Here is a 27,796-nt window from a genome sequence, read left to right as displayed (position 1 = left end):
AATTTAGGTGAAACTCAGAGGGCTGATATATGGTTAAAACAAGTTGGCTGTGTCTAGACTAGCCCTGAACTTCAAAGGGGCATAATAATTAGGGTGTCAGGAGTTAACTAATGAAGTGCTGCAGTGCATATGCAGCACTTCAGTAGTCAAAATCTCCCCCACAGCAACTTCAAAATGTGAGGAGTTGAGGAGTAAAGGGACTTTGATGTAGCACAGGCACTTCAAAATACCCACAGCTGACCTGCAGCTACACGCAAGCTGGCACTTTGAAGTTGCCACAGGGGAGATTTTGACTAATAAGCTGGTGCATATGCACTGCAGCACTTCATTCGTAAACTCCAGACACCTTAGATGCCATGCCCCCTTCGAAGTTCAGGGGTAGTCTAGACACAGCCATTGCTTCCCATGTGTCAAAATATTTATGATTATGCTCATAGACTGAACTGTTTTTTGTTGTTTTTTTTTTGTTTTTTTACAAGAGACAGGCAGGCTCTCAACTATATAGTTATCTAAAGTATGGATTTACATTTTGATTGCATCTTTTAATTCCACTCTCTGCTTTCAAGTTTATGACTTGTCATAAGTTATTTTTAAAAATCAACATACTAGTTTTAGAAATATCTATATAATGATGCCTTATTGCATATGGAAGCCACTGCTAAGAATTTAGTTAGAAAATAGGATTTATAGTGTCAGTTTTCAGGTGTCTATTTATAAGTTGCCCATGACAAGCTTATCTTTATACTACATTAATTGGAATTGCAACTGATATTTAGTGAGGAAAAAGGTTTGCTTATGCTTTAAAAAGAATATTTAGTCATCATTTTAGTCTTTTCAAATGATTACTCTAGTAATCCAAAAATAAAATCCCCTTAAAGCTGTAGGTTTTTCACTCATTCCCGAATGATTTGTCATCTGCTGGCACAGCTGCTATCTTTGAGGTAGCTCAGAAATGTTCAGCTCAAACTTACTATACCACCTAGTTTAAAAAAAATAAATCACTTTTCCCTCACACTTGTTAGTAAATCTTTAGAAATGTTTTCTCACAAGGGGCTCAGCATCACTTATTTACAGAGGTAACAGATGTGAAGTAAGAAGCAATTTAAACATGTTACTTTGTTTTATTAAATGCTTATGGTAGTATTTAAATAGTTGCTAATTGTATTATATAGAAAGTTGAATGCAAACACAAGCTACAAAAATCTAAATGGAGTAGGACTATCATTAGCCATGTATAATTTACCTTACCACAAGAAGTTTGCTTCAATTAACTATATTCATATAGTTAAGATGTTAACTGTGCTTAGCTGAAAGTAGTAGTTCATAAGAAGATATAAAGAATTCAGAATTTCTCTGGAAGCTCCTTTTTCTGCAAATTCAGAACTTCTTGTAATTGTGTGCTGATGTTTTTGAAATGACTTTCAGCTCTTAAAATTTGCTGTGATTCCACTAGAAGAGCAGGAATGCTGGAAGTTCCATACTGTTATTGGGAGAAAAAATTGCAAAGCATTACTTTTAACCTTTTGAAAGAATCGTTGTCCCACTACTTTCCTCTTATCCTAAGCACTCTGTGTCTCACACATGAAAGAGTGGATTACAATTTGATGTTACTTCTCTTCAACTGTTCTGCATGTTTAAGTCAAGTTAAAGTCTGGGTATACCAAGCATAAGGGGATCCTATATCCTGAAATGGAGGATCAGAAGGTTAGCAGTGCCCTAGAAAAGATGACTCGCTCTTCCAGGACATGAGCAGGGTTCTTGTTGAGGTTTCCTACATTTCTCAGATATAAATGTAAGGGGATTGCTAGTCCCTTACTAGAACTCAGTGGGGGGTTTTGGTTGGCTAGCTCCCAGTATTAAAAAGGGAAGGGTCCTGGGAAACCAGGGCCCTGAGACAGAGAGCCCCCAGGGATGATGGGAAGAGGCTAACATTCCAGGTCAGCCAGACTGACAGGTTGGACAGGCCAATGAGAGAATTAGGAGGCCAAGTCCTGTCCTCTCTGTGAGCTGGGATTTTCTGCGTCTCTGAGAAAAGGGGAGAGCGCTAAGAAGAGCAGCGCAGTGTCCAAGCTGTCCTGAGCAGCAGGCCTGCAGCGAGTAATCAGAGAGCCAAAAGGGGTCAGAGAAGCAATGCCAGGAGCTGGAGGCTGGCAAAGCAACATAGTCTGCAACTGAGTGTGTGATCAGTAGCTCAGGAAAGCATCCAGTGTGAAGAGAGCATCCTGGAGCGGGGACATCCTAGCCCCTGTCCTAAGTGACTACAAGGTTAGGAATTCAGCCCCAGAAAAGCTGGGCCCAGCCTTGTTGGGATTTCAAGGATGCTGCTACTCAGGAGAGTGGAAGGGGTGCCTTCAAGGTCAGGGAGGCCATTGGGTAAAGAGAGTGGGGACTCAGATCCTCTCACTGGTCCATTTCACCAGGGTAGCGTAGAAGCCAGCAAAATTCCCCAAACTAGTGGGACCATTCCCCCACTCACATGTCGTTTCAGTACTATGCTGCTGCATGGATGTTTGAGGGTGGAAATACAAGGAAGTTTGAAAGTTATCAAATGCTATTATCTTTGTATGTAGTGAAGTTCCTGGAGGTCACATCCCAGTGTCCATCTATATTAAATAAGAAAATATATTTACTTTATTTCTCACTGAACTCTGTCAATGGTCTACAAAAATAGTATGCTGCATGTGTGGCCTGGATACAACACTGAAATTTGTCGAGGCCTTGACAGAAAACATAATGATATTGCTATCTTCCTTGAATGATTCAGTTTCTTCTCCTAAAGAGAACCATTGAAATTAGCTAGCGCAACATTGTAGAATCAATATGTACTTACTACTACTACTTCTTTTGAGTTGTCTTCTCTGTAATTTATATACTGTTGCTGCACCTCCTTTAGATCAGTTAGAAACTGGGTTATGTTCTTGAGAGAAGATTCTCTCTCTCGCAGCTCAGCATATCCTCTTTGTAGTTGCTTCAGCTGTGGTCCAGTCCTTAAAAATATCAGTGCTTAAGGATCATGTTGTGAATAGTTTCCTTTCATGAGTAACTTTGAAAGTATTGTTTCTACTGAACATGACTTAATGGGGGGGGGGGGCGTCATAGAAGTGTGAAGTGAAGTCAATGCAAAAGCCTGGTATTTCTTATTTAGGCTAAATAACTAATTAGATAGGCAGGTGGTCCTTTAAGTTTCTCATATGGACACAGACCTTTAATCTTGTCAATAATACAATAATTATTCTCAGAAATCTAGTGATCACATTTGAACAAGATTTTAGGAGATGTCAGGACTTAAATGCTTCGTCAGCTATTTAAACAAAGTCAATTAATAACAAAAGCAATAGTTACTTTAGATTTTCTGTGCATTACTATGCAGGAGTGAAAGTAAATTAAATTTCTTACAGGTATGATTGTATTGTAACCCATCCCTTGGGGGAGGGTTCAGGGTAGGAAGTTGGAGGGGCTGCAACACAACCTGTAAGAAATTTAAGTGTGAGATGGAGTGCTGGGGCTCACAGCAGGAGATACATGAGTTAGGGCAGGGGTTAAGTGGTGGGGTGGCCAAGACCTAGACAAGGATGGTCCCATTTGGCGCAACTGCTGCTATTCCCCGCCAAAATGGAAAGGGAACTGTTTGTGATGCTGCAGCACTCCTGGGCTTCTGGTCCAGCACCTGGGGTCTCAACTGCTGGCCTGTGTGCCCAGGTCTCAGTGGCCACAACACATGTCTAGGGCTCTCAGCCTGTACACTTGGGGCTTTGGTCCTGGCCCCAGCTGGGGTGTGAGTTGGGGGTAAGGTGACTGGATCAGAGCCCCAACTCCCAGCCAGACATTTCTTCCAGGTGCACCATTATCAGCTTTGCTAATGGGACTCCTCAGTTTCCCTGACAGGATATTGAATGCCTTTCAAGCAATGTAAATCATGATACATTTCAGAAAATAGAAACTTACCGAATTAGTTCTTCTCTAACTTCCAGCAAACGCTGTCTTTTCTTATTGATGGTTGTGATCACCTGTAATAAAAGTAAGTGAAACTGCTATCCTTCAAAACCTCACCTGCCCTCAAAGGTAAGAGAGAAATGACAACGTAGACTTCCCTCTGCATTTTAAATTGACAGTATTACATATGGAAGCGCTGTATTATAGATTTCTCACCCCCAAAAACATCTCTAATATTTGTTAGAAATTTCTCCAGAACTTGTGTATGGCTGAATGATCCTTGTTCATTGAGGCAGGTAAATCCCATTTTTTTAAAAAATACATACCCTTACAACATTTCAAAAATAACTTCTCAGTAATATTGATCCTAAGATGCTGGTGTAGAATTTTTTTTTTAAATTAATACTTCTTATTTGGGAGGATCTCTGACCAGAAGTTTCAAAGCGAGCCAGAATATAGACACACCCAAATGTCATCTAAAAATCTTTAGACCACAATAGAAGAATAAGATGTTTACTATTATGGGAACCCTTAGAGAAAAATGCTCCATAAATTTAATTTTTTTTTCCTATTCTTTAATTCCATTGTTTAATTACAAACTGCAACCCTAATCTCACAAGTTGTTGTGCATAGGTAGAGCAGATGAACTTGCTGAGATTGCTGGGAGATAAAGTACAAGAGCAGCTGACTCCACCTGACAGGAGAATGCAAAGGGAAAGACAATGATTCAGATACACTAAAATTGCTGGCTGAGGCTGATCTGCTGTTTTCAGGGCTGGAGTAAAATATGTTGTGAATTAGAAGTGGGCAAAGTTTTGTGGACAAGTTTATTTCAATAATATATGCCACTTTGTTGAATTGGATGCGAATTCACCAAATAGTTTTTGCCCAAAAGATTTTTTGGAACTTAAATGCTAGGAAGGAGGTCTCCCTTACACCTTTTAGCCCAGTGATTAGAGCATTCACTGGGGACAAGGGAAACCTATGATCAATTCTAACCTGTCTGATGGAATATTTGAATTTAGGTCTTCCGCATTAAGAATGACCTCCTTGCTGACCAGTGGAACATTCTGGGACAGATCTCTTGCTGAAGTTAATCCACTTTGTATAAATAAAGAACCACTGGAACAGGAACTTGAAAGTAGGTCTCCCATCCAATGTTCAGAATAAATTTTGTTATGTGCACTGATGCATGTGCAGATGGGCACGAACAGTAGAAACACTTCCTCATAGGCAGGCATGACTATATTTTAACTTTCAGTAACACAACACACAAGACAAGAGATTTAGCCTATTATTACTGAATTAGCACAACTGGTTAAGTCTTAAAAGTCTGGTGCACAGTTTAAAACTGGATTTTTGTTCATTTGGATTTTACAGGTACACTACAAAAATGCTAATCCCAGATAAAATTTGTTTCATTGTCTGAGATTTAGGTATATTTGTAGTTTAATAGTTAAAAAAAAAAAAGTCTGATTTTGCAGTTGAACATTGGCACTATACATTCCTATGTTTACAGTGTAAATACAATATAGCATCCGTTAAAGAGATCATTGCTCCCTGTAAAAGTACCTTAGCATTTTTTCGTTTCAGATCCTTCAGTTCTTGGACTTCTGTAATCTACAGATAAAGGAAAACATTGTGTATTGACAGCAAATCCTGTGTGACTTTTTTCCTTCTCCATCCTTTTCTCTCTTCTCTTTATAAACACTACTACAAGAATTATTTTTGAAAAAATGAATTAGCAAACTTTGGTTTAAAAGAAATTAATCACTGGTAATTCTGTCTGGTATGTTCTTGCCCCAGCCCAGAAAAAAGATTATTATAAAATGCTACTCTCTTCACCACCATGAGGGAGGGCCAACACAGTAGTACCCAATCTAAAATTTTCAGGTTCTTTACCTTCTTGTTATAAAAATACGTGAAGTTTTGTTGTCCAAAATGATTCATTAGCATGGGTAAGCTTGACATTCATCTATAAAATTTTTATTGTACCAATGGTTAAGACCAAAAATCAATTTTCCACAGTACCTAAATCTTAAATCATCACAGCTATAATTACTGTTCTCTACAGTCAGTATGTCTGAAAAAAACAAAGTCTATTGTTTACATCTCATATGCCACAAGTCCTTACATGGATTTTAAAGCCCCGAACTTTGCCAAGGTCATTACCCTTTTGGAGGTGGTAGGAAAAACATTTCAAACGCACCAGGCTGCTGAGACAGATATTCGAAAGCAGTACATTAAGGCTGCGTCTACACTATGAGATTAAAATCGAATTTAGAAAGTTAGCTCAATATTAAAAGTCACTGTCTTCACTGTATATACCATTAGCTCGAATTAGTGAGCGCTAATATTGATAACAAAATATTCATATTACTGGATGGGTATAGCGTCAATTTCGAATTTAAAATTTCACATAAAGGCTAGTGAGGAAGTACCATGTCTTTAATTTGAATTTCTTAGCCTCTAGAAGTGTCCCATATGTATCCCACAAACCTATATGGTGACCTTCCATGTGTGGTGACTCCCTTCACTGCTCTCCATCCAGGTGTGCAGGAAGATGGTCACAGGAAGCCAGCAAATTTTTGACTGAATTCGAATTCTGCAGCCCACAGGACTGCAACTATGAAGGTCTGGATGCGCAGCTGATGGAACCAGGTGGGGGTGGACAGGATTCATAGCAGAGCTGCCCCCCGCTATGCAGACATCCCTCAGAGGATGCATGGCACTGGGAATTCAGGCAGGTTTGAGGGAGGGCTGAAGGCACAGCTGCCCAGCACTATGGACATACAGCTGACAGAAGTGGGCAGGGTTGGACTGGGCTGATAGCAGAGCTGCCTGCCATTATGCCAACGTCCTAAGAAAACGTGCAGCACAGGGAAGCCGAGTGGGTTTGGGGAAGGTCTGAATTCTGTAACTGGGTGCTCTGAATTCTGGCAGAGTGCTTTGTATTCTGCGATTCTAACATGAAGCACCCACAAGCCACTGGGGTTAAGTGCCCACAATGCACCACTCACACTGTCAAACTTGCATAAGGCAATGGGGATGCAGAAACTTAACATGGAAAAAATCATGGGTTGAATTTCAAGAAAGTTTGGACACTTACATTCAAATTCATAAGAACGAGGTTACAAAAAAAAAAATCAAATTTTCTCTTAGTGTAGACATAGCCCTTGTCACTTAGAGCTTCAGCTCTGTAAGTCTCAGTCCTTCAACTTGCATCCACTTTACGGGACTCCTTGCTCATAAGTAACAGGAGTGTCTCTACCTTTTCTTTACATGTTGAACACTTTGCTCTACAGGGTAACTGCACAAGAGCAGGTCCTTATCTCCCAAAAGCTTGCAATCTAATAATTTATTGCCATAATGTATTGCTTATGAGCAAACTATTGGGCCCAGATGGAACCCCAGGGATTCTGCAAAAGTGCAGCAGTCTGTCCATGAGCAGCAAATTGGAGTAATGATGTCTAAAAGTTGTCTTCATTTGTAACTCATAAGGTGGATTAATTTTAAAAATGCCACGATGCATTAGTAAGAGACCATACAAAAAGTATGTGTACTAAAATTTTAGTCACCTGTATGCAAGTTTTAATTACCAACACATTACTTACAATATTAGTTAGTTGTTCCTTGAAGCCAGAAGAGAAGCCATCAATAGCCCACCTGCAAATCCTAGATTCCACCTTTTGCCTAGAAGGTGGGTGAAAGTGGGTAGAACAAACATGCAATTGGGTTAGTACAGGAAAAAAAGTATCTCCTTTTTTCAAGTAGCAACACCTACACTGGACTTTGAGTATAGCAGGCAGAGATAGTCCTATTAGTTACTGGCAACAGCCAAACTCTTCCCTTTGAAGAGACGTCCAGTTGTGATAACTTATATAGTCAAGAATTTTAGTACATTGTTTCTCCCTCCCCCTTTTCTTATGGTTAGAACTGTAGATCCTCAATTTATGTGAGGGTTATGTTCCCATGCACCCTTGCATAACCTGAATTTCATGTCAGTCGGGGCAACTTTTTTCAGCTGCAGAACGCACATTCTGCAGCTGGAGAAGCAGCAGCAGCACCTGGAGTGCCTTTCTGAATGGTAAATTCTGGGGTTGGGTGGGGTGGGGGGCAGTTGGAGAGGATTAAGCCTGGTAGTGGGCTGGGGCCAGGGAAGGAGGGGCAGAGGGGTTAAGCCTGGGGTTAGGGCTAGGGCTGCAGGGGGAGACTGAACTCGAGCCATGCGCGGAGGCTTAGAATGGGGGCCATGAGTACCTGTGGCAGCTACTTCCCCGGGGCTTAGTTGCAGCTAGAAGGACCTTGCCCCTCCCCCCTGGTGGGAAGTGAGCAGTGAGCGGGGCTCGGGGGGAAGCAGGATTTTGAGTTGTGCTTAACTCATGTTAATGTGAATTAGGCTCAACCCAAAATCATGCATTTTGAGGGTTTACTGTATATCCCTACCTTGGAGCTAAGAAAATAAAATGCTGTAGATTTTTTAAATTCCCCCACCCCTCCAAGTTCACCTCTGGTTGGCATTACCATTTGAAGACAGGAAAGTTTCCTATTCAATGGGGCATGGTTCACAAAAATTTGCATGGGGATTTTAAGAACAATGAAACTTTCTGGGTAGCAGGAGGCAATACCAATAATCAACTATATACGACCTTTTCTTTTCCAATTTTTGTAACGTGCCTAGTGAAATAGCACATCACGAAGCACTCCAGGGGCAAATCCATCCAAGCTTGCAACACAAATACGTAAAAATTAGCTAACTTGTGCGACAACTACTAGTGTTTTCCACAAGTGCTAAGAATTAATAAGTTATACAATTACTAACAAGATATGTTTTATATTGAATAAGCTCTTCCATTCTGATCAGGAGTCCAAAATAACAGAGAACATCAAAGCCCTGATGAAAAGGAAAAGCTACATATTAAGTGAGCCTCAAAGCTGAATGCTTAAATGGATACTCAAGCCACTCCTTAATGTAGGAATCTTATAAACAAAGCGGAGCCCATGAAACCATCTTAAATGTAGGATGATTCTAGCCTCTTCTGGGTCGATACAGGCTTCAACTGCATACCGAACTATATTGTGTTTAGAAATAGCTCTCCAACCATAATATCTATGCACAATGACAATATTACATAGATTTGGACAACATCAAATCCACAAAGTCAATCTCCTGAAGATCACATCTTAAAGAAAAGACTAGTTGTATCACAGAAACAATAGTCATCTAATATGTCTCCCAATATTGTACTGTACTTTCATTTGCTTGAAATAAGACAGTGTGATACTCTAGAAATACACTGTGTTAATACAGGACTTTTCAATTTAAGGAAAGCAAGATATTTACTTGTAGTCTGCAGTTATCTTCTCAAATTCAGCCAGAACAACATCAAATTCTGTAATATCTTGGGAAAATCTTTTCAGCCCTTTTGGGCACCAAATCTTTATAGAACATGGGCTATCATCAGCTAAACAAAATCAATGATAAAGTTAAAAATATGCAATTCATAATTTAAAATAATGTAATGCTACACAAACTGACTTACATATTAACCCTCTAACAACCGATTATGCAAATCTTATTTTATAGCCTCGTGATATTCGGTAAGGGAAACATAAGGTGGCTTTAGCATAACTAATCAAGGTACACTGGTGATAGATAGAAGTAAATTCCACTTCTACAAACATTCTGAAGGTCACCAACTCTGCTCACTAGTTAAGTACAAAATCCTGAAATGCACAAGCAAGCAAATTTACTTTGCAAGAAAGACTGCATTAAATACAGTCAAGGCATTTCATATAAACCGTAAAATCCACAATTTTTCTGAAACATACATAGTGTTGTTGTATGAAGGGTATACAGACACTTGCGATAAACGACTGCTGGCCAACATGAATAATAGAGGCCTCCCAAACTCATGCTGATGAAGACTTTTACGACATCATCATACGTATATATAGTAAAATTCCTTTAATTTGGCCTCCGATGATTAGGAAATCCTGATGGTCTGGTGCCTGGCAAAAATAGTCCCATTTATGGTGATAACCTGGCAAAATTTGATGGTCTGGCATATCCAGCATCAATCCAGCACAAGCCTCACTTGCTTAGCTGCTCAGGCAGCATGTTGTGATGAGTTTTGGTAGGGAAGTGGGCAGAGTGAGTGTACCTGACTACTGGAGGTTCCGATAGTAGCTGCATTAATGAGTTTTGTGATTTCTCTCAGTAGCAGTCTGCCGTGAGTGAGTTTACATTATCAATCTATTCGCCATCTTCCTGCCTTGCTGTTCAAAATTGTTCAAAGGTTGTTGTGTTTATCGCAATACATTTGGACTTCAATTAGCCCATCTACCATTTATAATGGCTTCTAAGGCTAGAAAAGCAAAGAAAGTTGGTGAAGGCACAAAAAGGAAGCACGGTACGTTGACAATCCCTCAAAAATTGGAACTAATATGGAAACTTGAAAGCATCAAAGAAATGTGATAATGCATCAATACAATACTGGATCATCTACAATATAAAATATCAACAAACAAAAGGAACAGTTGCAATCTTTAGTAGCTGCATCAGATAACCTCAGAAGTGCTGTAAAACGATACACATTGAAAATGCCTAAATTAGTGCAATTAGCATTTTGTATAAGTGATTTATGGTTAAGTGTTCGGAAGGAAAGCCAATAACAGGGCCTATGCTAAGTGAAAAGGCTACACTTTTTTATGATAAGAAAATTATTGAAAAGTGCTTATTCGCTGATGGCTGGCTACATAAATTTCAAAGAACGTCATGGTATTCGTAAGCTTGATGTCTGTGGTGAAGTGTTGTCTGCCGATACCAAAGCAGCTGAGAAATACAGTGAGTTCTTCCAAGATTTAGTAGAGCAGTGTAATTTGTCACCTGCCCAAGTTTATAATGCTGAGGAAACTGGCCTTTTTTGGTGCTGTTTTCCTAACAGCACTTCAGCTGATACAAGTGAAAAATGTGTATGGTTTCAAATTAAATAAGGATAGGCTTATGGTTCTTGTGTGTGCTAATGCTGATGGTAGTCGTAAGTTGAAACTTCTTGTTATTGGCAAATTCAAAAAACCAAGGGCTTTCAAAAATGCTTTCTGTCATTTATGATGCTCCATCAAATTGTTGGATGACTGAAAAACCCAGTCTTTGAAAGGCTCTGCAATCATTTTGTGCCAACAGTGAAGGAAAACTTCAGAAAGCAAGGATTGCACAAAGATAGGAAAGCTATTCTCCTATTACATAACTGTAGGGCTCATCATCTAGCTTCAGAACTCATTTGCAGGAATATTTTTGCCACTTACCTGCCTCCAAAGGTGACATCTTTAACACAACCAGTGGATCAAGATGTCATTCAGAACTTCAAGAGGGGACAGAGGGTATCTTTCATTTGCAAATTAGTAAATTCTGACTGCAGTGTACAGGATTTTTCAGTCTTCTTTTAATATTAAGGATGCAATTTACGCTGCTGCTTTAGCATGGAAGGATGTTAAGGTTTTCATCCTAAGAAGAGCCTGGCGAAAACTTTGGACAGATTCCATATTTCAGGAGGATTCTTCAGATGATGAGTTTGCAGGATCTACTGGTATGACAAGGTGTTGCATGGAAATTTTAAATATTGTTGCAAATGCTCCTCAGGTGAATCCTATCTGCAAGATTATAGAGGGGGCAGTTGAGGAATGGGTTGATGCTCAGGACACCCCAGTAGTAGAAGAACTAAGTGATGACCAAATTATTCAAAGTGTAGTAAACCCAGAGATAACTCAAGAAGCTGAAGAAGCCACCACTGATGAAGAGCCTAAAACCAAATCAGCTGGCAGCAAACTTCAGAATTTCTTACAGGGTTTGTAAAATTTCCTGAGTGTAACAGTCTCTACACTGCTGCAGAAGTACTGAACCTGCATATTATAGCCTTATACTCAATTCTTGTTATAAGAAAAAAATCAGCATCAATGAAACAAGCACATCTCAGAGACATGCTTAAGTAAGCATCAAAGAAAATCACTACTACAGCCCCGTTCCTTCAACTTCAGCTGCAACCATGGATGTACCCTTTGAAGATGAATCTGCTGACATCCTTCACCCTGATAACCCAGATATTGCAGAAGGGCCTCACCTTGATGACCCTGAACCTATAGCTGAAGCAGCTACACTGGAATATTCACCAGATTAGATGTGCAGCTACAGCATCTACAGTAGTTTTAAGTGAACTTTTTTCATTGAATAATTTTCATTGCATTAAGTAAAAAGTTTCTTTAAGTATTTGTTACAATTAGTAAATACAGTACAGTATAAAGTTTCTGATAAAGAAAATTATAGCATTAAGTTGCAAATTAAAAATTGTAGTTAAGTGTCTACAGTATAATTTACTGTATTTAAGTGTAAAAGCTGTGTTGCACACTAATTTCCTGCTATCGGTACTTCGCTTTCTGGATCATCTATACCGTATTGGTGAGTACAGTAGTATTTATAGTGTAATAAATGCAGTGCAGTGTAGTAAATAATACAGTATCAAAATTGTGAATCGCACATACATTAGTGAAATTAGAATGTCTTAAGGTATCATTATGGTGACATCCAATAGTCATGAAAATTTGGTAATCCAGCACTTGTCCATTCCCACATTAAAGGAATTTTACTGTTGTGTTTTTTTGGTTTGGTTTGGTTTTTTGTAAAAGTATTATACAAATCTTGTAGAGGGTCCTTAACTGAACTGGAATCATCTCCATATGTACACCCAAATAAATGCATGACTCCAACTGGGCAGGATCCAGAGGGAGTCAGAAAAGCATCTGAAAACTATATCAAATAGTTTGTCTACACTTAAAATAGTTACAGGCTTGAAACCCAGTAACTTATGATGTTAAAACGCTAGCGAGTGCTGAGTCCAACTATATCGATTGCCCTATTCCAATTATATAAAGCTCCCATTTCTAGCTTGCATAATACAAAATATCAAAACCATTTTCAGGTAAGCTCATTAATGGCTAATGAGAAGAAGGGACAAGGAAATTAAAATTATGAAGAGAAAAGTATCAAATTCCTTTTACCAGAAGGATCCAATGCTTTCTGTTGTGTAGACTTCTTTGGTTTCGTGTGGGATGGAGCACTCTTCTTAGGCTTCTACAACACAAAATGCAGATTATCATCTTTCAAAAACAATTTAATAAATTTAAACCAGGCATGGGGTTGTGCGATAACATCCAACTGCAAGCAATACATAGGGCATAATCTCCGGAAAGGAAGGAGAGCATAGGCACTGGCTTGCTTGGTATATCACAGTGTAGAAGGGAACTCTGATGTCTGGAAAAAGGCCAGTCAGGACGGAAAGAATTGTGGCTCTCTGCCCAAGAATGACGACAACTAAGAAACTAGAATCTTAGCACTAAAGCATTGAGGTATTAGAGGACGAATACAGGTGCAGTTAGCTTAAATGATGACAAGTATCACTGGTGAAGCTGCACAAGATGAGAATATTTTTGAAGAGATTCAAGAGCAGACAAGGCCTCTGTTCAGTCTTCCCTCTGTTCTTCCCCTCAAACCCCAAACTGCTATTCTTCCTTGAATACAAGCATTTACCGCTCTTTCTAACATACGGGAGGGATCACACTATGTACTTGAGTGCCTAATTCTCAGGAATAATACAATTTTAGAATCTGTAGCTGGGACAACTTTTACCTTATGCGCATTCAACTTCTTCACTAAATTTGTAACCTGATTTGATACGCTGCTTTCTGAAGAGCTGTTCCTCAGTGCTAATGTAGATGGTAACTTAGATTCCTCCAAATTTCTCTTGGAGTTTCCAGAGATCTTTATAAATAATAAAGTAAATCTTCAGATTTTTAAATATGTAAAAGAAAAAAGGCATGAACAGTAACGTTAGTCTAGAAGATCTAAACTCTGTGACTTTAAACTACAGTAAGAAAAAGATCACTGTTGTTCTTCAGGATGGGTTGCTCATATGGGAATGTTTTACCCTAGCTGCTACTCTGACAGTAGGGAAGGAAGGATGGGTTTTGAGTGCTTGATCATATCTATGCGAGTCAGGTGATTCACTAGCCAAACCCAGGAGGAGGGGATGGAGTCAGTGTGTGACTGACTCAAGAACAGCTGCCCTGAAGTCTGTGTCCCACCTACACTGTTGCACAGTAACATAGTAAGAGGTGAAAATGTGTACAGAGGTCCAAGTAGTAGCTCGACAGATTTCCTTAAGAGGCACAAGAGCCAGGAAAATAGTAGAAGAGGCCTGAGTTCACGTAGTGTGCACTGTAACAGTTGGCGAGGTTACCTCAGCAAGGTCATCACACATTCGTACACAGGATATGATCCAGGAAGAGATGCACTGCAAAAAAACCAGAATCCCCTTTCTTCAATCAGCATTGGTCACAAAATGCTGCAAGGTCTGGTGGAAGAGCTTGATCTGTTCTATGTAGGAGGCAAGTGTTTGTCTCACATTGAGAGAGTGCAGCTGCTGCTCCCATGGGGAGCTGTGAGGTTTAGGAGAAAACAGGAATGAAAATATTCTTGGTTCAACTCTGCCCTCACCCAGCTTTCCCATTGAAAGAGGTCTCCAGCTTCCATACTATTGTGTCCTTTCGGAACACCATGTACAGGAGCTCTGACATGAGGCCCAGAGCTCAGACACCTCTCTGGCAGAGATGAGGGTGACCAGGAAGGCCACTTTACAGAAGAAAGAGAAGGGAACACATGGCCAAAGATTCAAAAGGCGTGGCGGGCGTGGCAGCACATAAGCACCCAGAGCACTAGGTTATGGTTCCTGCCTGGGACCTAATGACAGGTGGAGGTGGTCCATATCCTTGAGAAAGTGTCCCACCATGGGGTGTGTGAAAACAGAACACCCACCCTCCCCCCGATGGAAGGCAAAAAATGGCTGCCAGGTGGACCTTGAGAGAAGGAGATTTTGTTGCTTCAGGAAAACAAAGTAGTTCAGCACCTGCGGGACAGATGTAGACAAGGGTACAAGGTTGTGCTGATGACACCAGGAGAAGCACGTCCTCTGAGCCAAGTACAAGTGCCAGGAAGATGGCTTGCAGCAGCTGAGGTGGACCTGCTGCACTTGCTCTGAGCACACTTGTTCAACAGGGTTTAAACCATGGAACAGCACACCATGAAATGAAGGGAGCAAAGGTCCAGGTGGCTGAGGCAACCATGCTCCTGTGTGATTAGGTCCAGAAGCAAGGGAAGCCAAATGGGCAGAAGCACTGAGAGCTGTATCAGCATGAATTACCAGTGCTGCAAGTCCAAGCCAGGGCTATCAGCACAACATCCACCTGGTCTGTGCAAACTTTGAGGAGTACGTTGTACACAAGGGGGCAAAGGCTTTGCAAGGAGCAGAAGAAGTGAGGACTCTTGTGATCGCTCTGGGATGCGTAGAGGTCCAGCTGGCGAAAGCCCCACTTTAGGGAGACAAAGTGGAGGACGTCTATGTGACTCAACTACTCATGAGTGCGAAACGGGCAGCTGAAGTGATCTGCCCCCTGGTTCTGGACCCACAGGAGATAGGACACCTTCAGGGGGATAGAGTGGGCTATGCAAAGTTTCCACAGGCCCAGAGCCTCTGAACAGAGTGGGGAGGAGCATGTAGTATACAGGTGTGGTGTTGTCTGTCAGGACTGCTACCCACTGGCTGCAGAGATTAGGCAGGAAGACTAGACAAGCAAGGCAAACAACCCAAAGCTTGTGCATATTGATGCTGACCATATTGTCTGATTGGTAGCTGCCTGATGAAGGTGGTCCTGGAGCTCCCATAACTCTGTAAGTGGACAATCTGAAAGAGAGGAACCTGCCACTGCCTTGTCTGGAGAGGAGCTGGAGGAAGCCAGTAGGGGTGCTGTCCATGCCGAAACCCCTGGCGGATCAGCAGGCGGAATATGGGAGTGCAAGGGTGACAGTCCAGGAGGAGGACAGCTAATCATAGCTTTGGGAGCCAGAGTGATGCCTGGAGGCTGAGGAGGAGGCACGGTGCCCTGTGCTTGGTTGTATGCCCAACACATCCAGAATGGCCAATGGTAAGTGCCCATGTCCCTGTTTAAGAGAGTGTCCACTGGGATGGAGCAGTCAGATATGACTGAGGTCCCCTGAAGGCAAGGCAAGGCAGAGCAGGAGGGCCATGGTGGGGTTGACCCAACTAGAGCCATTGGTGAGCAGTCAGCATCAAGCCAGCTGACTAGATTGATGAGGCAAGCAAGACCAACACCAGTGTTTAGATGAGAAGCAGTGCTTAGAGGTGGACCAGCACAGAGATGAGAAGCAGCACCAAGAGCAGGAGTTTCGCTGAGGTGAAGTGTGGTGCACTGCAGAGAGTGAGCACCAAGAACTGGATTTGTGGAAAACTCAGGGTGTGGAGCTGGACTGGCACAGTGTACAGCATCTATGCACAGAGTGGGAGTGATGTGGAGGCATGTCCAAGCCTTCCAATGGACGGGGCTAAGGTCATAGGATTCCAGGACCAAGCCAACAAGCAGAAGAGCCCAAGTTGGAATGATGTTGAGATGGGCGTGGGCCTTCAGAGACAGTGCTGAGCATCACTGCTGTAGGCAGAGCATGTTAAAGAGCCAGAATCAGAGCTGTCTGCCATGAAGACCCTTGAAGGGGAGTAGCCATTGATACAGTGGGACAGAGATTGATGCAGCAATTGCGACCAGTGCTGTGAGTCAGACCAACGGTGCCTCGAGGGGCCAACTTGGGACTCAGAGCTGTGCTGGGACTCTAAGTGGCTGGGCAGTTGTGCCAGATCAGATGTGACCAGTACAGGCTTGCCCCTGGAGATACATGAAGGGGCAGAGGTCTCAATCTGTGTCAGGGATTGCATCATTTTGATAATTCTCCGTGCTGCACAGTGCATGTCAGGTGTTGATAAAGAGCCAGCTGGCACTGGTTCACCTCTTGGTGAGTCAAGGAGGATTGCACTCAGTGCGTGTGATGCTGGGCATCAGGTTCATGGGACCTAGGGTCATTGGGAGCTACCTGTGTCAAAGACACTGGGGGTCAACAGAGCCAGTGCCTATCTTGGAGGTACTCAGAGAGCAAGAGTGGTGCTGTGTCAGAGGCTTTGGGGGAACACTGGTGGTGGGATGAGTCCCTTTTCAGCACCAGACCTAGAGTGGAGGACTGCATGCTGTGTACCGAGGCGCCAGGGGTTGTGCCTTGCTAGGGAGGTTGGATGTGCTGACTCCATGAGGAGCAGATGGAGCCAAAAGTCATGCTCCTTATGAGCCCAGGTCTTGAAACCCCTGTAGATTTGGCACTTGTCAGTCTAATGATCTTCCCCCAGACAACAAAGACAGGCATTTTTGGGGTCACTGTTTGGCATGGACTTCAGGTAGGAGTTACACTGATTAAAGCCCAGGGACTTTTTATGCCTCAATCCCCTGAAGGGAACACAGCTGTAGAAAGGGGACTCTTCCCGACCCACTAAGTGCCTAACACTAACTGGAAAACAATGGCTATGCTAAAGAACTATTTACAACTCTGAAACCACCCCCTCCGCCACTCATGCATCTGATGAAGCAGGTCTTTGCCCACAAAAGCTTATGCTCCAAATTATCTGTTAGTCTATAAGGTGCCACAAGACTTTGTTGTTCTCGAAGCTACAGACTAAGACAGCTACCTCTCTGATACTATGTACAACTATTTACACAAGAAAGAGCTAGGGAGACGTGTCATAGCAACAAGTACTCAGTCACAGTTCCAACAGCCAGCATAGAGCAGTAAGAGAAATGAGAGGTGGTCTAGTTGGCAGGGTCATATACAAGGCTCCACAGCTGACCTGATGGGTAGCTGGGTAAAACTCTCCAAAAGTTGTGCACATGGTACACGTACACCTAACTTGAACAGATATGAGCAAGCACTCAAACTTTCCAAGTAAATTCTTTGAGAAGTCATGACTCACTAAAGCTGCTACAGTATCTGGTAGTTGTGAAACCATCACGTTTGAAGGTCTTTACAAAAACTGTTATTCATACTATATACTTTTGAACATTAGAAGTTAACATTAGTTTTGGCCTGCAAAAAAAAAGGAGTCAGCAATAACTACAAAGTAGAGTTACAGAAAGTTCTCTGAGGGAAAGATACTAAGTGTGAGAGCAAAGTGATTTTGACACACCAATCAGAGCAACATGTAAGATTTGTTTTGGCTTACTACAGGTTGAACCTCTCTAATCTGGAACTCTCTCATACAGCAACATCTAGCATGATTCTAATTAGCCAAATGACCACCTGTTGTGAGTATGGCCAAGTTTTCTGTAGTCCCATAAAGTTTGTTAACAGCCACCACTCCTGGCTCTCGATGTTCTGTGCTGTTATTTAGCTCTAATTTACCCAAAAAGTCTTCTAAAAGCCAAGTAAGCAGTGAAAGTGTTGGTAATGTGCTTGACAGGATTGACCTCCCATAGTCCGGCAAATTCTCTGGCACTATTTAGGTCCCAAGGGTGCTGGACAAGAGAGATTCAACCTGTACTGCATAACTTCTGTCTTTAAAAACCGCCTTGCAGAAGTCTGCCACTTCAGTAGAGAGCTTTTAGGCTGACAGAAGACAAAATTAAAAAGCGTGACAAAAGAACTTTTAAGTAGTAAGACATTAAGTACAGTGGAAATGGAATGCCTGAGTGCTTTGAAGGAAAACCAGTCATAAGTATGTCACATTTATTGGCACCAATATAAATTTAAAAAAAATAGTTCTAATGATTAATTCAAAATTCTACTCTTTACAAGTCTATTGTAACTTTAATACTGGATAAATAAGGAATAATTCTTTAGTACTTCTCTTTAAGAATGACAATATATTTAACAAACAAGCTTACTTTGTTACAGAAAAAGATGCTGCACCTCAAGCAAGGATGGATTTATGGACTTCTAGGATTCATGAGCTCCTGAGGTCTAATGCTTGCTCTGACACTCCATCCATGGCACTGAGCATTTCACTTAATACTTGCCAATTTCACAATAATGTTTTGAAGATTATCTACCTATGATGTTCTTCAGATTAAAATCACTGTAATGTGCTCAGCAGCTTCAAACCCTTTGCTAGGTCTACTGTGAAAATGGCATAGAATATGTTCCAAATAAAAGTTGAGACATTCTTCACACACCTTTTTCTGTATTGTCTTGTCCTTTGGGGATTCAGCTTCAGAATCCTCTGACTTTGATTTATCATCTTCAGGCATTTTCAAACTGCACTGATTTTTTCTAGATTAAAGATAAGCAACAAAATCTTTCCTGGCGCATAATTTAAAAAATGATCCACGTGTAAACCATTATGTGTTAAGGCAGGGGTTGCACATCTGTCCTCAACATACTTTATATAAACAAAACCAAGGGTTCTTTGGTGACCTAATGGGGAGGTTCTGTACGACCTTGCAGGAGTCTCAGTCTATGTCTACGCTACAAGATAAATTCAAATTTATTAAAATCGATTTTATAATGCTGGTTTTTCTAAATTCCATTTTGAATAATTTCACTTCCCATAGGCTCCCAACAAATGCAACACATTGCTTCCACAGTGAAATCACCAAACATCAACTGTTGCAGCAGTGCATTGTGGGAACCCATCCCACAATTCCCTCAGCCCCATATTTTGAGCCAGGAGCAGCAGCGCTGTCAGTTTCCCCTGTCCAGCAGCTTGGGGGACCCAGGAAACTGACAGCGCAGCAGCCCTGGTCAATTTCAACCTCTGCTACTAGAGCAAATCCTCCATTTAACCGACTAATAGGGCTGTCCATTCTTCCCTGTAGTCCCTTAAATGTGAGGGTTTACTCTGCCTCCCCACAGGCTCCCCCAGCCCCAGTCCCACCCCAACTTCCCCCCAAAAAACAACCTTCCAAAAATAACCATCCCAGAAAAAAGCCACCAAAAACCATTCCTGCCCCCAACTAAAAAAAAACAAACAAAAAAAAAACAAAAACAAATGCCTACCGTTCACCAGCTCTGGTGGAAAAGCTGCTGGAGCCTGCTGGCTGGGCGTGCATGGTCGCAGGTGGCCAAGGGCACCTGCGGAGTGGGTGCCTGACCCTGGGTGTGGCTCCAGCAGCGGGGTGCCTATCCCCTGCCACAGGAGTACAGCTGCCTGGTCAGTTTCCCAGGTCCCACTACTAGCACGGAGCTGGGAGCCAAGTGCAGCAAGCATAGCTTTGTAGGATAGATAGGAGACTCCTCTGGAAGCTAATCAATTCTATTTTAGGATGTGGCGCTTCCACACTAGCCTTTGATTGAACTTCTGAATGCGAGCTTGATGCTATACTTATCAAGTAACTGTAATTTTATAATCTCAAGATTAGTGCACCCTCAATCAAGCTATTGGTATTTTCAGTGAAGACAGTCACCCGGTAATATCGAGCTAACTGCCTTAAATTCAAATTTATCTCGTAGTGTAGACACAGCCGCAGCTTTAAAATTATTTTCTGTTTTCAATTCCCAGGCCATCAACTGCAAAAAGTGCTGACTGGCCACAAAAATGCCTGTGCTGCGAGGACCCCAAAAGCAGACAATATATGGCTGGGAAATTGCGATGGAGGTGATGGGCAGAAATAAACTGCAGGAGTTCTCAGATGCAAAAGGCTCACTGAAAGATCAAAACCATAATTTTTTTGGTCTTGACAGATTCATGCAAGCAAGCATAACTTCATATTTATGGCATAAACAAAAATTGTTTTAAAACAGTTTGAAATGAAAAGGAATTTTTCATGTAAACAAAACTATATTAAACTCAAAGCAAATTAGATTCCCTTTCAATTGGTTTTTCAAACATTTTATTTGCTATTTTTGCTGAATAGTAAGTAGTCTTTTGCAATTAGAAGTCTCAATGAAGGATTTTTTTAAAAAACAAGTCTTTCACTTCCTCCTACGTATTTCTGGCACCCACAACATTTCAAAAAGAAAGTCGTAAAATACACAAATACATTACACTATGCCAACCAAGCACAGTACTGTTTATAATTTACAAGCTGGAGTTACAGTGCGAACTCAGAGTATGCAACCCCTCTCTTATGCGAATTACCCCGATTCCTATTGTAAAACCTCTGGCACAATTTCCAGTTGTGCCTAACTTGCTACCCCCACCCTGGCTCAACCCCACTGGCTCTGCCTGGCCCGGGCTCAGCACCCCCGCAACTCCACTCACCACCTGCACATAGCTCCTGCTCACGCCCGACCCCTGCCTCTGGCTCTAACTCACCACCTCTCAGGCGTGACTCCGACTCAACCTCCCTGGCCCCCGTTCAACACCCCCTGCCAGCTCACCACCCACACGTAGCTTTGGCTCACCTGTCACCCCCACCTCTAGCTCACCACCCCTCATGCGTGGCTCCAGTTCACCCCCCACCCCAGTTTAAACCCCCAACACGTGGTTCCAATTCAAACCCCTTGCATGCGGCCCCATTTCCATACTCCTGCCCCAGTTTAAATCCCCCACGCACGGCTCTGGCTAACCTGCCACCCTCACGTATGGTTCCATTTCACCCTCCACTCCCCGCCCCGGTTTAAACCCCCCCCCATGTGCAGCTCCAATTCAAACCTCTCACACATGGCCCCATTTCCATCCTCCCGCTCCAGTTTAAACTCCCACACATCACTCCAATTCAAACCCCCCACCCACAACCCCTAGTTTGCCCCCCGCTGTCTCACTACCAGCACCTGGCTCTGGCCCTGGCTCTGGTTCAACCTCTGGCCGCATGCTGGCTCACTGCCTGAGAAGGGCTCTTACTCACCATCCCACACACAGCTCCAGCTTAACTCCACCCCTCTGCCCCCTGCAGCCCTAACCCACCCCAGTCGTATCCACCCACAGCCCCAATCCACCACCAGGCTTAACCCTCCCCAACCGCCCCCTACCCCAGGACTTACCTTTCTGCTGCTTCCCTGGCTGCAGAACATGTGTTCTGCCAGGGAAAAAGCCAAACCCCAACTTACATGAAATCCGGGTTACATGAGGGTGAGTGGAATAGAACCCTCGTGTACTCTGAGACCTTACTGTATTCTCCTTCCAACCTACTGACTGATTGGGACATTGGCTTCTTACCTGGACAGTTCTAAGTAGGGGCATTCAAAAAGACAGCACCTGAGATGTAATAAGAACATAAGAACATAAGAACATAAGAATGGCCATACTGGGTCAGACCAAAGGTCCATCAAGCCCAGCATCCCATCTGCCGACGGTGGCCAATGCCAGGTGCCCCAGAGAAGGAGAACAGAAGACAAGTGATTTATCTCCTGCCATCCATCTCCTGCCCTTGTTATGAAGGCTAGGGCACCATACTTTATCCCTGGCTAATAGCCATTTATGGACCTGACCTGCAAAAATTTATCAAGCTCTTTTTTAAACCCTAATAGAGTCCTGGCCTTCACAGCCTCCTCGGGCAAGGAGTTCCACAGGTTGACTGTGCGCTGTGTGAAGAAAAATTTCCTTTTATTAGTTTTGAACCTACTACCCATCAATTTCATTTGGTGTCCCCTAGTTCTTGTATTATGGGAAAAGGTAAATAATTTTTCTATATTCACTTTCTCCACACCATTCATGATTTTATATACCTCTATCATATCGCCCCTCAATCGCCTCTTTTCCAAACTGAAAAGTCTCAGTCTCTCTAGCCTCTCCCCATATGGGACCCTTTCCAAGCCCCTAATCATCTTAGTCGCCCTTTTCTGAACCTTTTCTAATGCCAATATATCTTTTTTGAGGTGAGGAGACCACATCTGCACGCAGTACTCGAGATGTGGGCGTACCATAGTTTTATATAGGGGAAGTATGATATCTTTTGTCTTATTATCGATCCCTTTTTTAATAATTCCTAACATCCTATTTGCCTTACTAACTGCCGCTGCACACTGCGTGGATGTCTTCAGAGAACTATCCACTATAACTCCAAGATCCCTTTCCTGATCTGTCGTAGCTAAATTTGACCCCATCATGTAGTACGTGTAATTTGGGTTATTTTTTCCAACATGCATTACCTTACACTTACCCACATTAAATTTCATTTGCCATTTTGCTGCCCAATCACTCAGTTTGCTGAGATCTTTTTGTAGTTCTTCACAATCCCTTTTGCTTTTGACTGTCCTGAACAACTTGGTGTCATCTGCAAACTTTGCCACCTCACTGCTTACCTCATTTTCTAGATCATTGATGAACAAGTTGAACAGGATCGGTCCCAGGACTGAGCCCTGGGGAACACCACTAGTTACCCCCCTCCATTGTGAAAATTTACCATTTATTCCAACCCTTTGTTTTCTGTCTTTTAACCAATTTCCGATCCATGAAAGGACCTTTCCTCCTATCCCATGACCACCTAATTTACATAAAAGCCTTTGGTGTGGGACCGTGTCAAAGGCTTTCTGGAAATCTAGGTATATTATGTCCACTGGGTGCCCCTTGTCCGCATGTTTATTAACCCCTTCAAAGAATTCTAATAGATTAGACAGACACGACTTCCCTCTGCAGAAACCATGCTGACTTTTGCCCAACAATTCGTGCTCTTCTATGTGCCTTGCAATTTTACTCTTTACTAGTGTTTCTACTAATTTACCTGGTACTGATGTTAAACTTATCGGTCTATAATTGCCAGGATCTCCTCTAGAGCCTTTTTTAAAGGCTAAACCCTAATGACCGCATTTTTCACCATTTGAACTCTTTCCTGAAATAATGGGATGACCGCAAGATCATAACAATGTACAACAGCAAGCTTACGTTTTCCGAGCATTTTCTAATACTTTTCCAGGACTGGAAATTATTTTATTTTCACTGTAACATCTTTCTGCATTTTCCCCTTCAGCAGCTGAAGCAGATGAATGACTAGTTGACATGTGTTCCTCTTCCTGCAATTCCACATTCCCATCAGCATCGACAGCAGTGCTATGTAAAGGGTGATCTATATAGAACACAAAAACAAACACAGAAGTTTGCTACTTTGCATGCTTAGGCAAAGCACCTAGTTATGGTAACACTATTTTGTCATATTTCATACAATGGGGCATTGCTATTTTTACGTCTTGTGTATCTTTTTCAAATGAAGTCTTATTTAAATAAACACTGTTTACTTTTTTGTGTGAGAAGAAACAATAAAAGTGTCTTGAGGAGAGCCAGGAGTCTTTATCACTGGGCCCCACATGAACCATGAAAAGTGGTTCTAATATTTCACCAGAAACAAATTTACATATGACAATAAGATCTTTCCTTTTAATAACATTTAAGAGCAACAGCACAATGCCTCTGCTCCTTGTAAATGTTTAAAAATATCTCCATATATATTAAGGTGGCAACAGTTTCACTTTACACTTCTCACTGCCTAGAAGCACGAGAATGGAACACCAAGAAACACAAAATAAGTGCCATTTTATATAAACACCTCACAAGAGATGTTCTTCTATTTCAGGGGTGGCCAACCCACAGCTCGAGCTTCATGTGGCTCTTTGAGCCTTTAAATGTGGCTCCTCAGAGCTGCACACTGGGAGTGCTGCCCACCTGCTCCGCGCATGCACCCCACCACTTGGTGGGAGAAGCATGTGGCAGCAGCGGCTCCTTCTCAGAGCTGCATGTTGGGAGTGCAGCCTGCCCACTCCACGCATGCACCCACTGGCTGATGGGAGAAGTGCGTGGCAGCTCCAGTGAGTTGCTGGCGTTGGGATTAGAGCCGGGGTTGGGGGAGCTGGGAGTGCCTAGGTCTGCAGGGAGGGTATTCATTTAGACTGGTGGGGGGGACATCCATTGGGAATGCCTGTCTCTGTGGGAGGGCATTCACTTAGAGCTGGGTGAGGGGCAGCTGTGGATGCCTGGCTCTGGGGGGAGAGGAGGTCATTTAATTAGAGGAGGAAGTCCGGGGGTTCTAGGCTCTACAGGAACGGGAGGGCACTGAGCCACATATTAGATATTTATTTGTCTATATCGACCTATAGTTTTAGATAGAGATATGTACACAATATAAATAAATAAATAATGCATGCCTTTTCGCTCTATCCACTGCTATTTTAGCTCTCAGTCTCTAACTGGTTGGCCACCCCTGTGCTATGTAACACCTTTCACAGTGGTATGAAAGCCCAAATCAAGTGCAAAAGCCCAAAATAAAGAAGTAATTTTCCCTTTTAATTCCCATAAGCAAACAACACAGATTTTTGTTTATGGTTGTTTTTAAATAACTTATGTGCAAGATAACTTGTAAAAATAATGCATTAAACAAATTTAAAAAGTTAAATACAAACCAAATGAATCATCGGGCTCCTCAACATGCCCATACTCAGTTGTCTTCAATATCCTTGATACATCTGGTTCCCCACATGGAAGTAATTTACTGCGAGGATGGGACTTGGCTTTATATTCCTGGATGGGTATTAAAGCAATGTCTTCTACATCCAACTTTCCAGTGTAAAACAAATTAAATATAATGACAGCAATTTCAAATACCTGATTAGAATAGTATTTAGAATTTAAACTTAAAATAGAACCCATGACACCAAGCTATGATGCAAAACATTTGAAAGGTGACATGCATGCATTCTCTTTTTCACATTTAGTATTTTTAATTATAAAAATGTAAGTAAAGTGATACAGATTATTATTTTATATTATGCTATATAACTGTTTTAATTGTATATTAGACAACTTGTAAGAAGTGTTACTTTAGACACAAAAGATCATATTCTAAGAGCTAGTCTCTTTTCAAAAATCTATGCATTGAAAATTTTCAAAGACAAAACATTGTCAACCATCCCTTTGTTATTCATATTGCTATAGTAATGTATTTCCAAACTTGCACTTCAATAATGAAAAATTTTAATTTGCTGAAAGTTGCAAACTGCAAGCATAAGTAGACCATTCAGCACACACTGCTCTAGTAGAGCATGGGCAAATGCATGTTTAAAAGTCAATGGTGGCTGAATATGGTTACTCAACAAGCCTGCCATTTGTATGTATGCAGTTCTCACTGATTTCAGAGAGTTATGCAGGTACAAATGAAAATCATGGAATGAAGAGACAGCAATCACCTGTATTTCTGTTCTACTAGCACAGTATAGTTCCCCAAGTTAAACGTATAGGTCTTCATTATGGCACTGAAAGCAAATGAATTAAAAATTCCTGTTTTGGACGGTCTCTCTTTTATCATGGGGTAGCACACTTGCCAGGATATGAAAACTATTGTCACTGAATCACTGTCACTGCCCATTTTACCTCAAGGTGCATCACTCTCACAAAAGCTGAGAAGCAGAGAGACTACAAAATGCAGTTTCCAGAGAGGATGAAAGCTCATCTAGACAGGCAGCCCCCTATGCCCACATGCAAGGGTTAGCTTTGATAATCTAGTCCTTCAACACCACAGCACATTTATATTTTATTACTTTTAATTGACTGCAAAAATCAAGATAACTTACATAGAGTTTATTTTTCTTCATTTTTTCTTTGCAGTCTTCTCTCTATTAAACATGTACAAAAGAAATTAAATGTACAGAGGGATATACCAAAGTTATTTTAAAAAAAACAAAAAAAACAAAACAACCAACAACTCCACTATAAATCAACTCTTGGTCTCTTTAATCCTGCTTCAGAATTAGGGCTACATTACTTACATCCTTCTTATAACAGATTCAAATTACAAAGGAAATGCTCTAATACAAGTTTATTTCCTTTTTAAAGACAAAAACAAATAACACTTAGCCCTCAACAAACTTCTATTTAGGCAATACTTAATAAGTGGACGTGCATGAACAGCATTACTGTTATTCCAAAGGATATATAATTTACAGAGTGCATTTGTTAGAAAGAAGTTAACTGCTCTTTCCTTTATTCACTTACTCTCACCAGTTAGTGGGGATTAAAGCCGTATCTCCTCCTATTCCCTAATCTACCTGCTACAGGGAAAAATAGCAAGTGAGAGAGAAGCAGACCTAAGGTTCGGGTAGCCTGCATAGAGGTGGATGTCCCATCCAACTCACAGTCTGATAGGCTAAAATTAGGCAACCAGATATTTTACATTAGCTTTAGGATCACTTCTGTTACCCCATCTTCTCTTTCAACCCCCTGAAACTCATTCTCCTCCTGCAACAGAAAATGATATTTATATATCCATTTCATAGTGAGTTTCACACATGAAATAGAAAAAAAAAACCCTAGGACTCTTTTGTTAAAGCAAATTAAACTTAAACAAATAATAATAAAAATATCTTAATACAAAACTTGCTAATTCAGAACACTTACAAAACTGCTACTAGCTGACATACAACTGAAAATTCCCACCTCTGGATTTGGAATAGAATTTTTAAATTTATGTCTTGAATGTCACACTAATTGAGGCACTTGTAAAATACTCACTCTTACAAATGGTCCATTACCTCCATTAGTTAATGGTAATACTGTTTGAACAGAGTTTATATGTTTTCTAAGATGAGCGTACTTCATATTTGCCAGGCAATGTCATTGTTAAAAACTGACTAGTTTAAGAGAAAGTTTGCTGGAATAATTTTATGCCTGTCATGTGAAACAGTTCAACTTCAGGCTGAAAAATAAATTTTTAAATGCACAATGTATATTTCCTGATCCCACATAAAAATATGCACATTTTTAATATGGAACCAAGATACTGTGCAGAACCATGCAGCATAAGATAGTGCTGGGGCCCAGAAGTGTCAGGGTGTGTGTGTTAGGAAAAAGACTACTCTCCCTTCCCTGCCCCACCCCATCACTCAGCCTCCCTTCTATGGTGGTTGCAGTGCGTATTGGGAGATTTGATTTCTCACATAACTAGTTGAAATGAGAGAAAAGAGGGCCATGATGTGAACCTATCTGACATACACATGCCAGTCCTGCCTCCAACACCCAGACACTAATGCCCTACCCACCCTAGATATAATCCTTGACAC

General features: G+C 41.6%; 2 protein-coding genes across 2 annotated transcripts in view; one reads left to right on the top strand and one right to left on the bottom strand.

Moving 5' to 3' along the window:
- The window catches only part of PRIMPOL (primase and DNA directed polymerase), a 66,064-nt gene extending 47,022 nt beyond the window's left edge, over positions 1 to 19,042 (top strand). The window contains exon 14 of the mRNA XM_074992939.1: positions 18,770 to 19,042. The gene's annotated coding sequence lies outside the window, so the exon portion shown is untranslated. The remainder of the gene's footprint in view (positions 1 to 18,769) is intronic.
- On the bottom strand, positions 353 to 26,435 carry CENPU (centromere protein U). The gene is made up of 12 exons (XM_074992944.1): positions 26,312 to 26,435; positions 25,145 to 25,262; positions 23,701 to 23,817; positions 19,048 to 19,148; positions 13,616 to 13,747; positions 12,988 to 13,060; positions 9,278 to 9,398; positions 7,548 to 7,626; positions 5,506 to 5,553; positions 3,946 to 4,007; positions 2,831 to 2,987; positions 353 to 1,480 (listed from the first exon to the last, which is right to left on the bottom strand). The coding sequence occupies exons 1-12, from the start codon at positions 26,330 to 26,332 to the stop codon at positions 1,343 to 1,345; spliced, it is 1,167 nt and encodes a 388-aa protein (XP_074849045.1). The 5' UTR covers positions 26,333 to 26,435; the 3' UTR covers positions 353 to 1,342.
- Positions 26,436 to 27,796: the final 1,361 nt, after the last annotated feature.

The sequence above is a fragment of the Carettochelys insculpta genome, chromosome 4, assembly GCF_033958435.1.
Source record: "Carettochelys insculpta isolate YL-2023 chromosome 4, ASM3395843v1, whole genome shotgun sequence".
In the NCBI taxonomy this organism is placed as follows: domain Eukaryota; kingdom Metazoa; phylum Chordata; order Testudines; family Carettochelyidae; genus Carettochelys; species Carettochelys insculpta.
Note: the sequence above shows the minus strand (reverse complement) of the source record. Positions and strands in the feature narration are given on the sequence as shown.

Excerpts from the sequence above, each read along its gene's own strand:
- CENPU (XM_074992944.1), bottom strand. The coding sequence starts at position 26,332 with ATGAAGAAAAATAAACTCTAT. Across the intron at positions 7,627-9,277 it reads AAGATAACTGCAGACTACAA|GCAAAAGGTGGAATCTAGGA; the intron begins GTAAATATCTTG and ends CCCACCTTCTAG. Across the intron at positions 5,554-7,547 it reads AGGAACAACTAACTAATATT|ATTACAGAAGTCCAAGAACT; the intron begins GTAAGTAATGTG and ends CTTTATCTGTAG.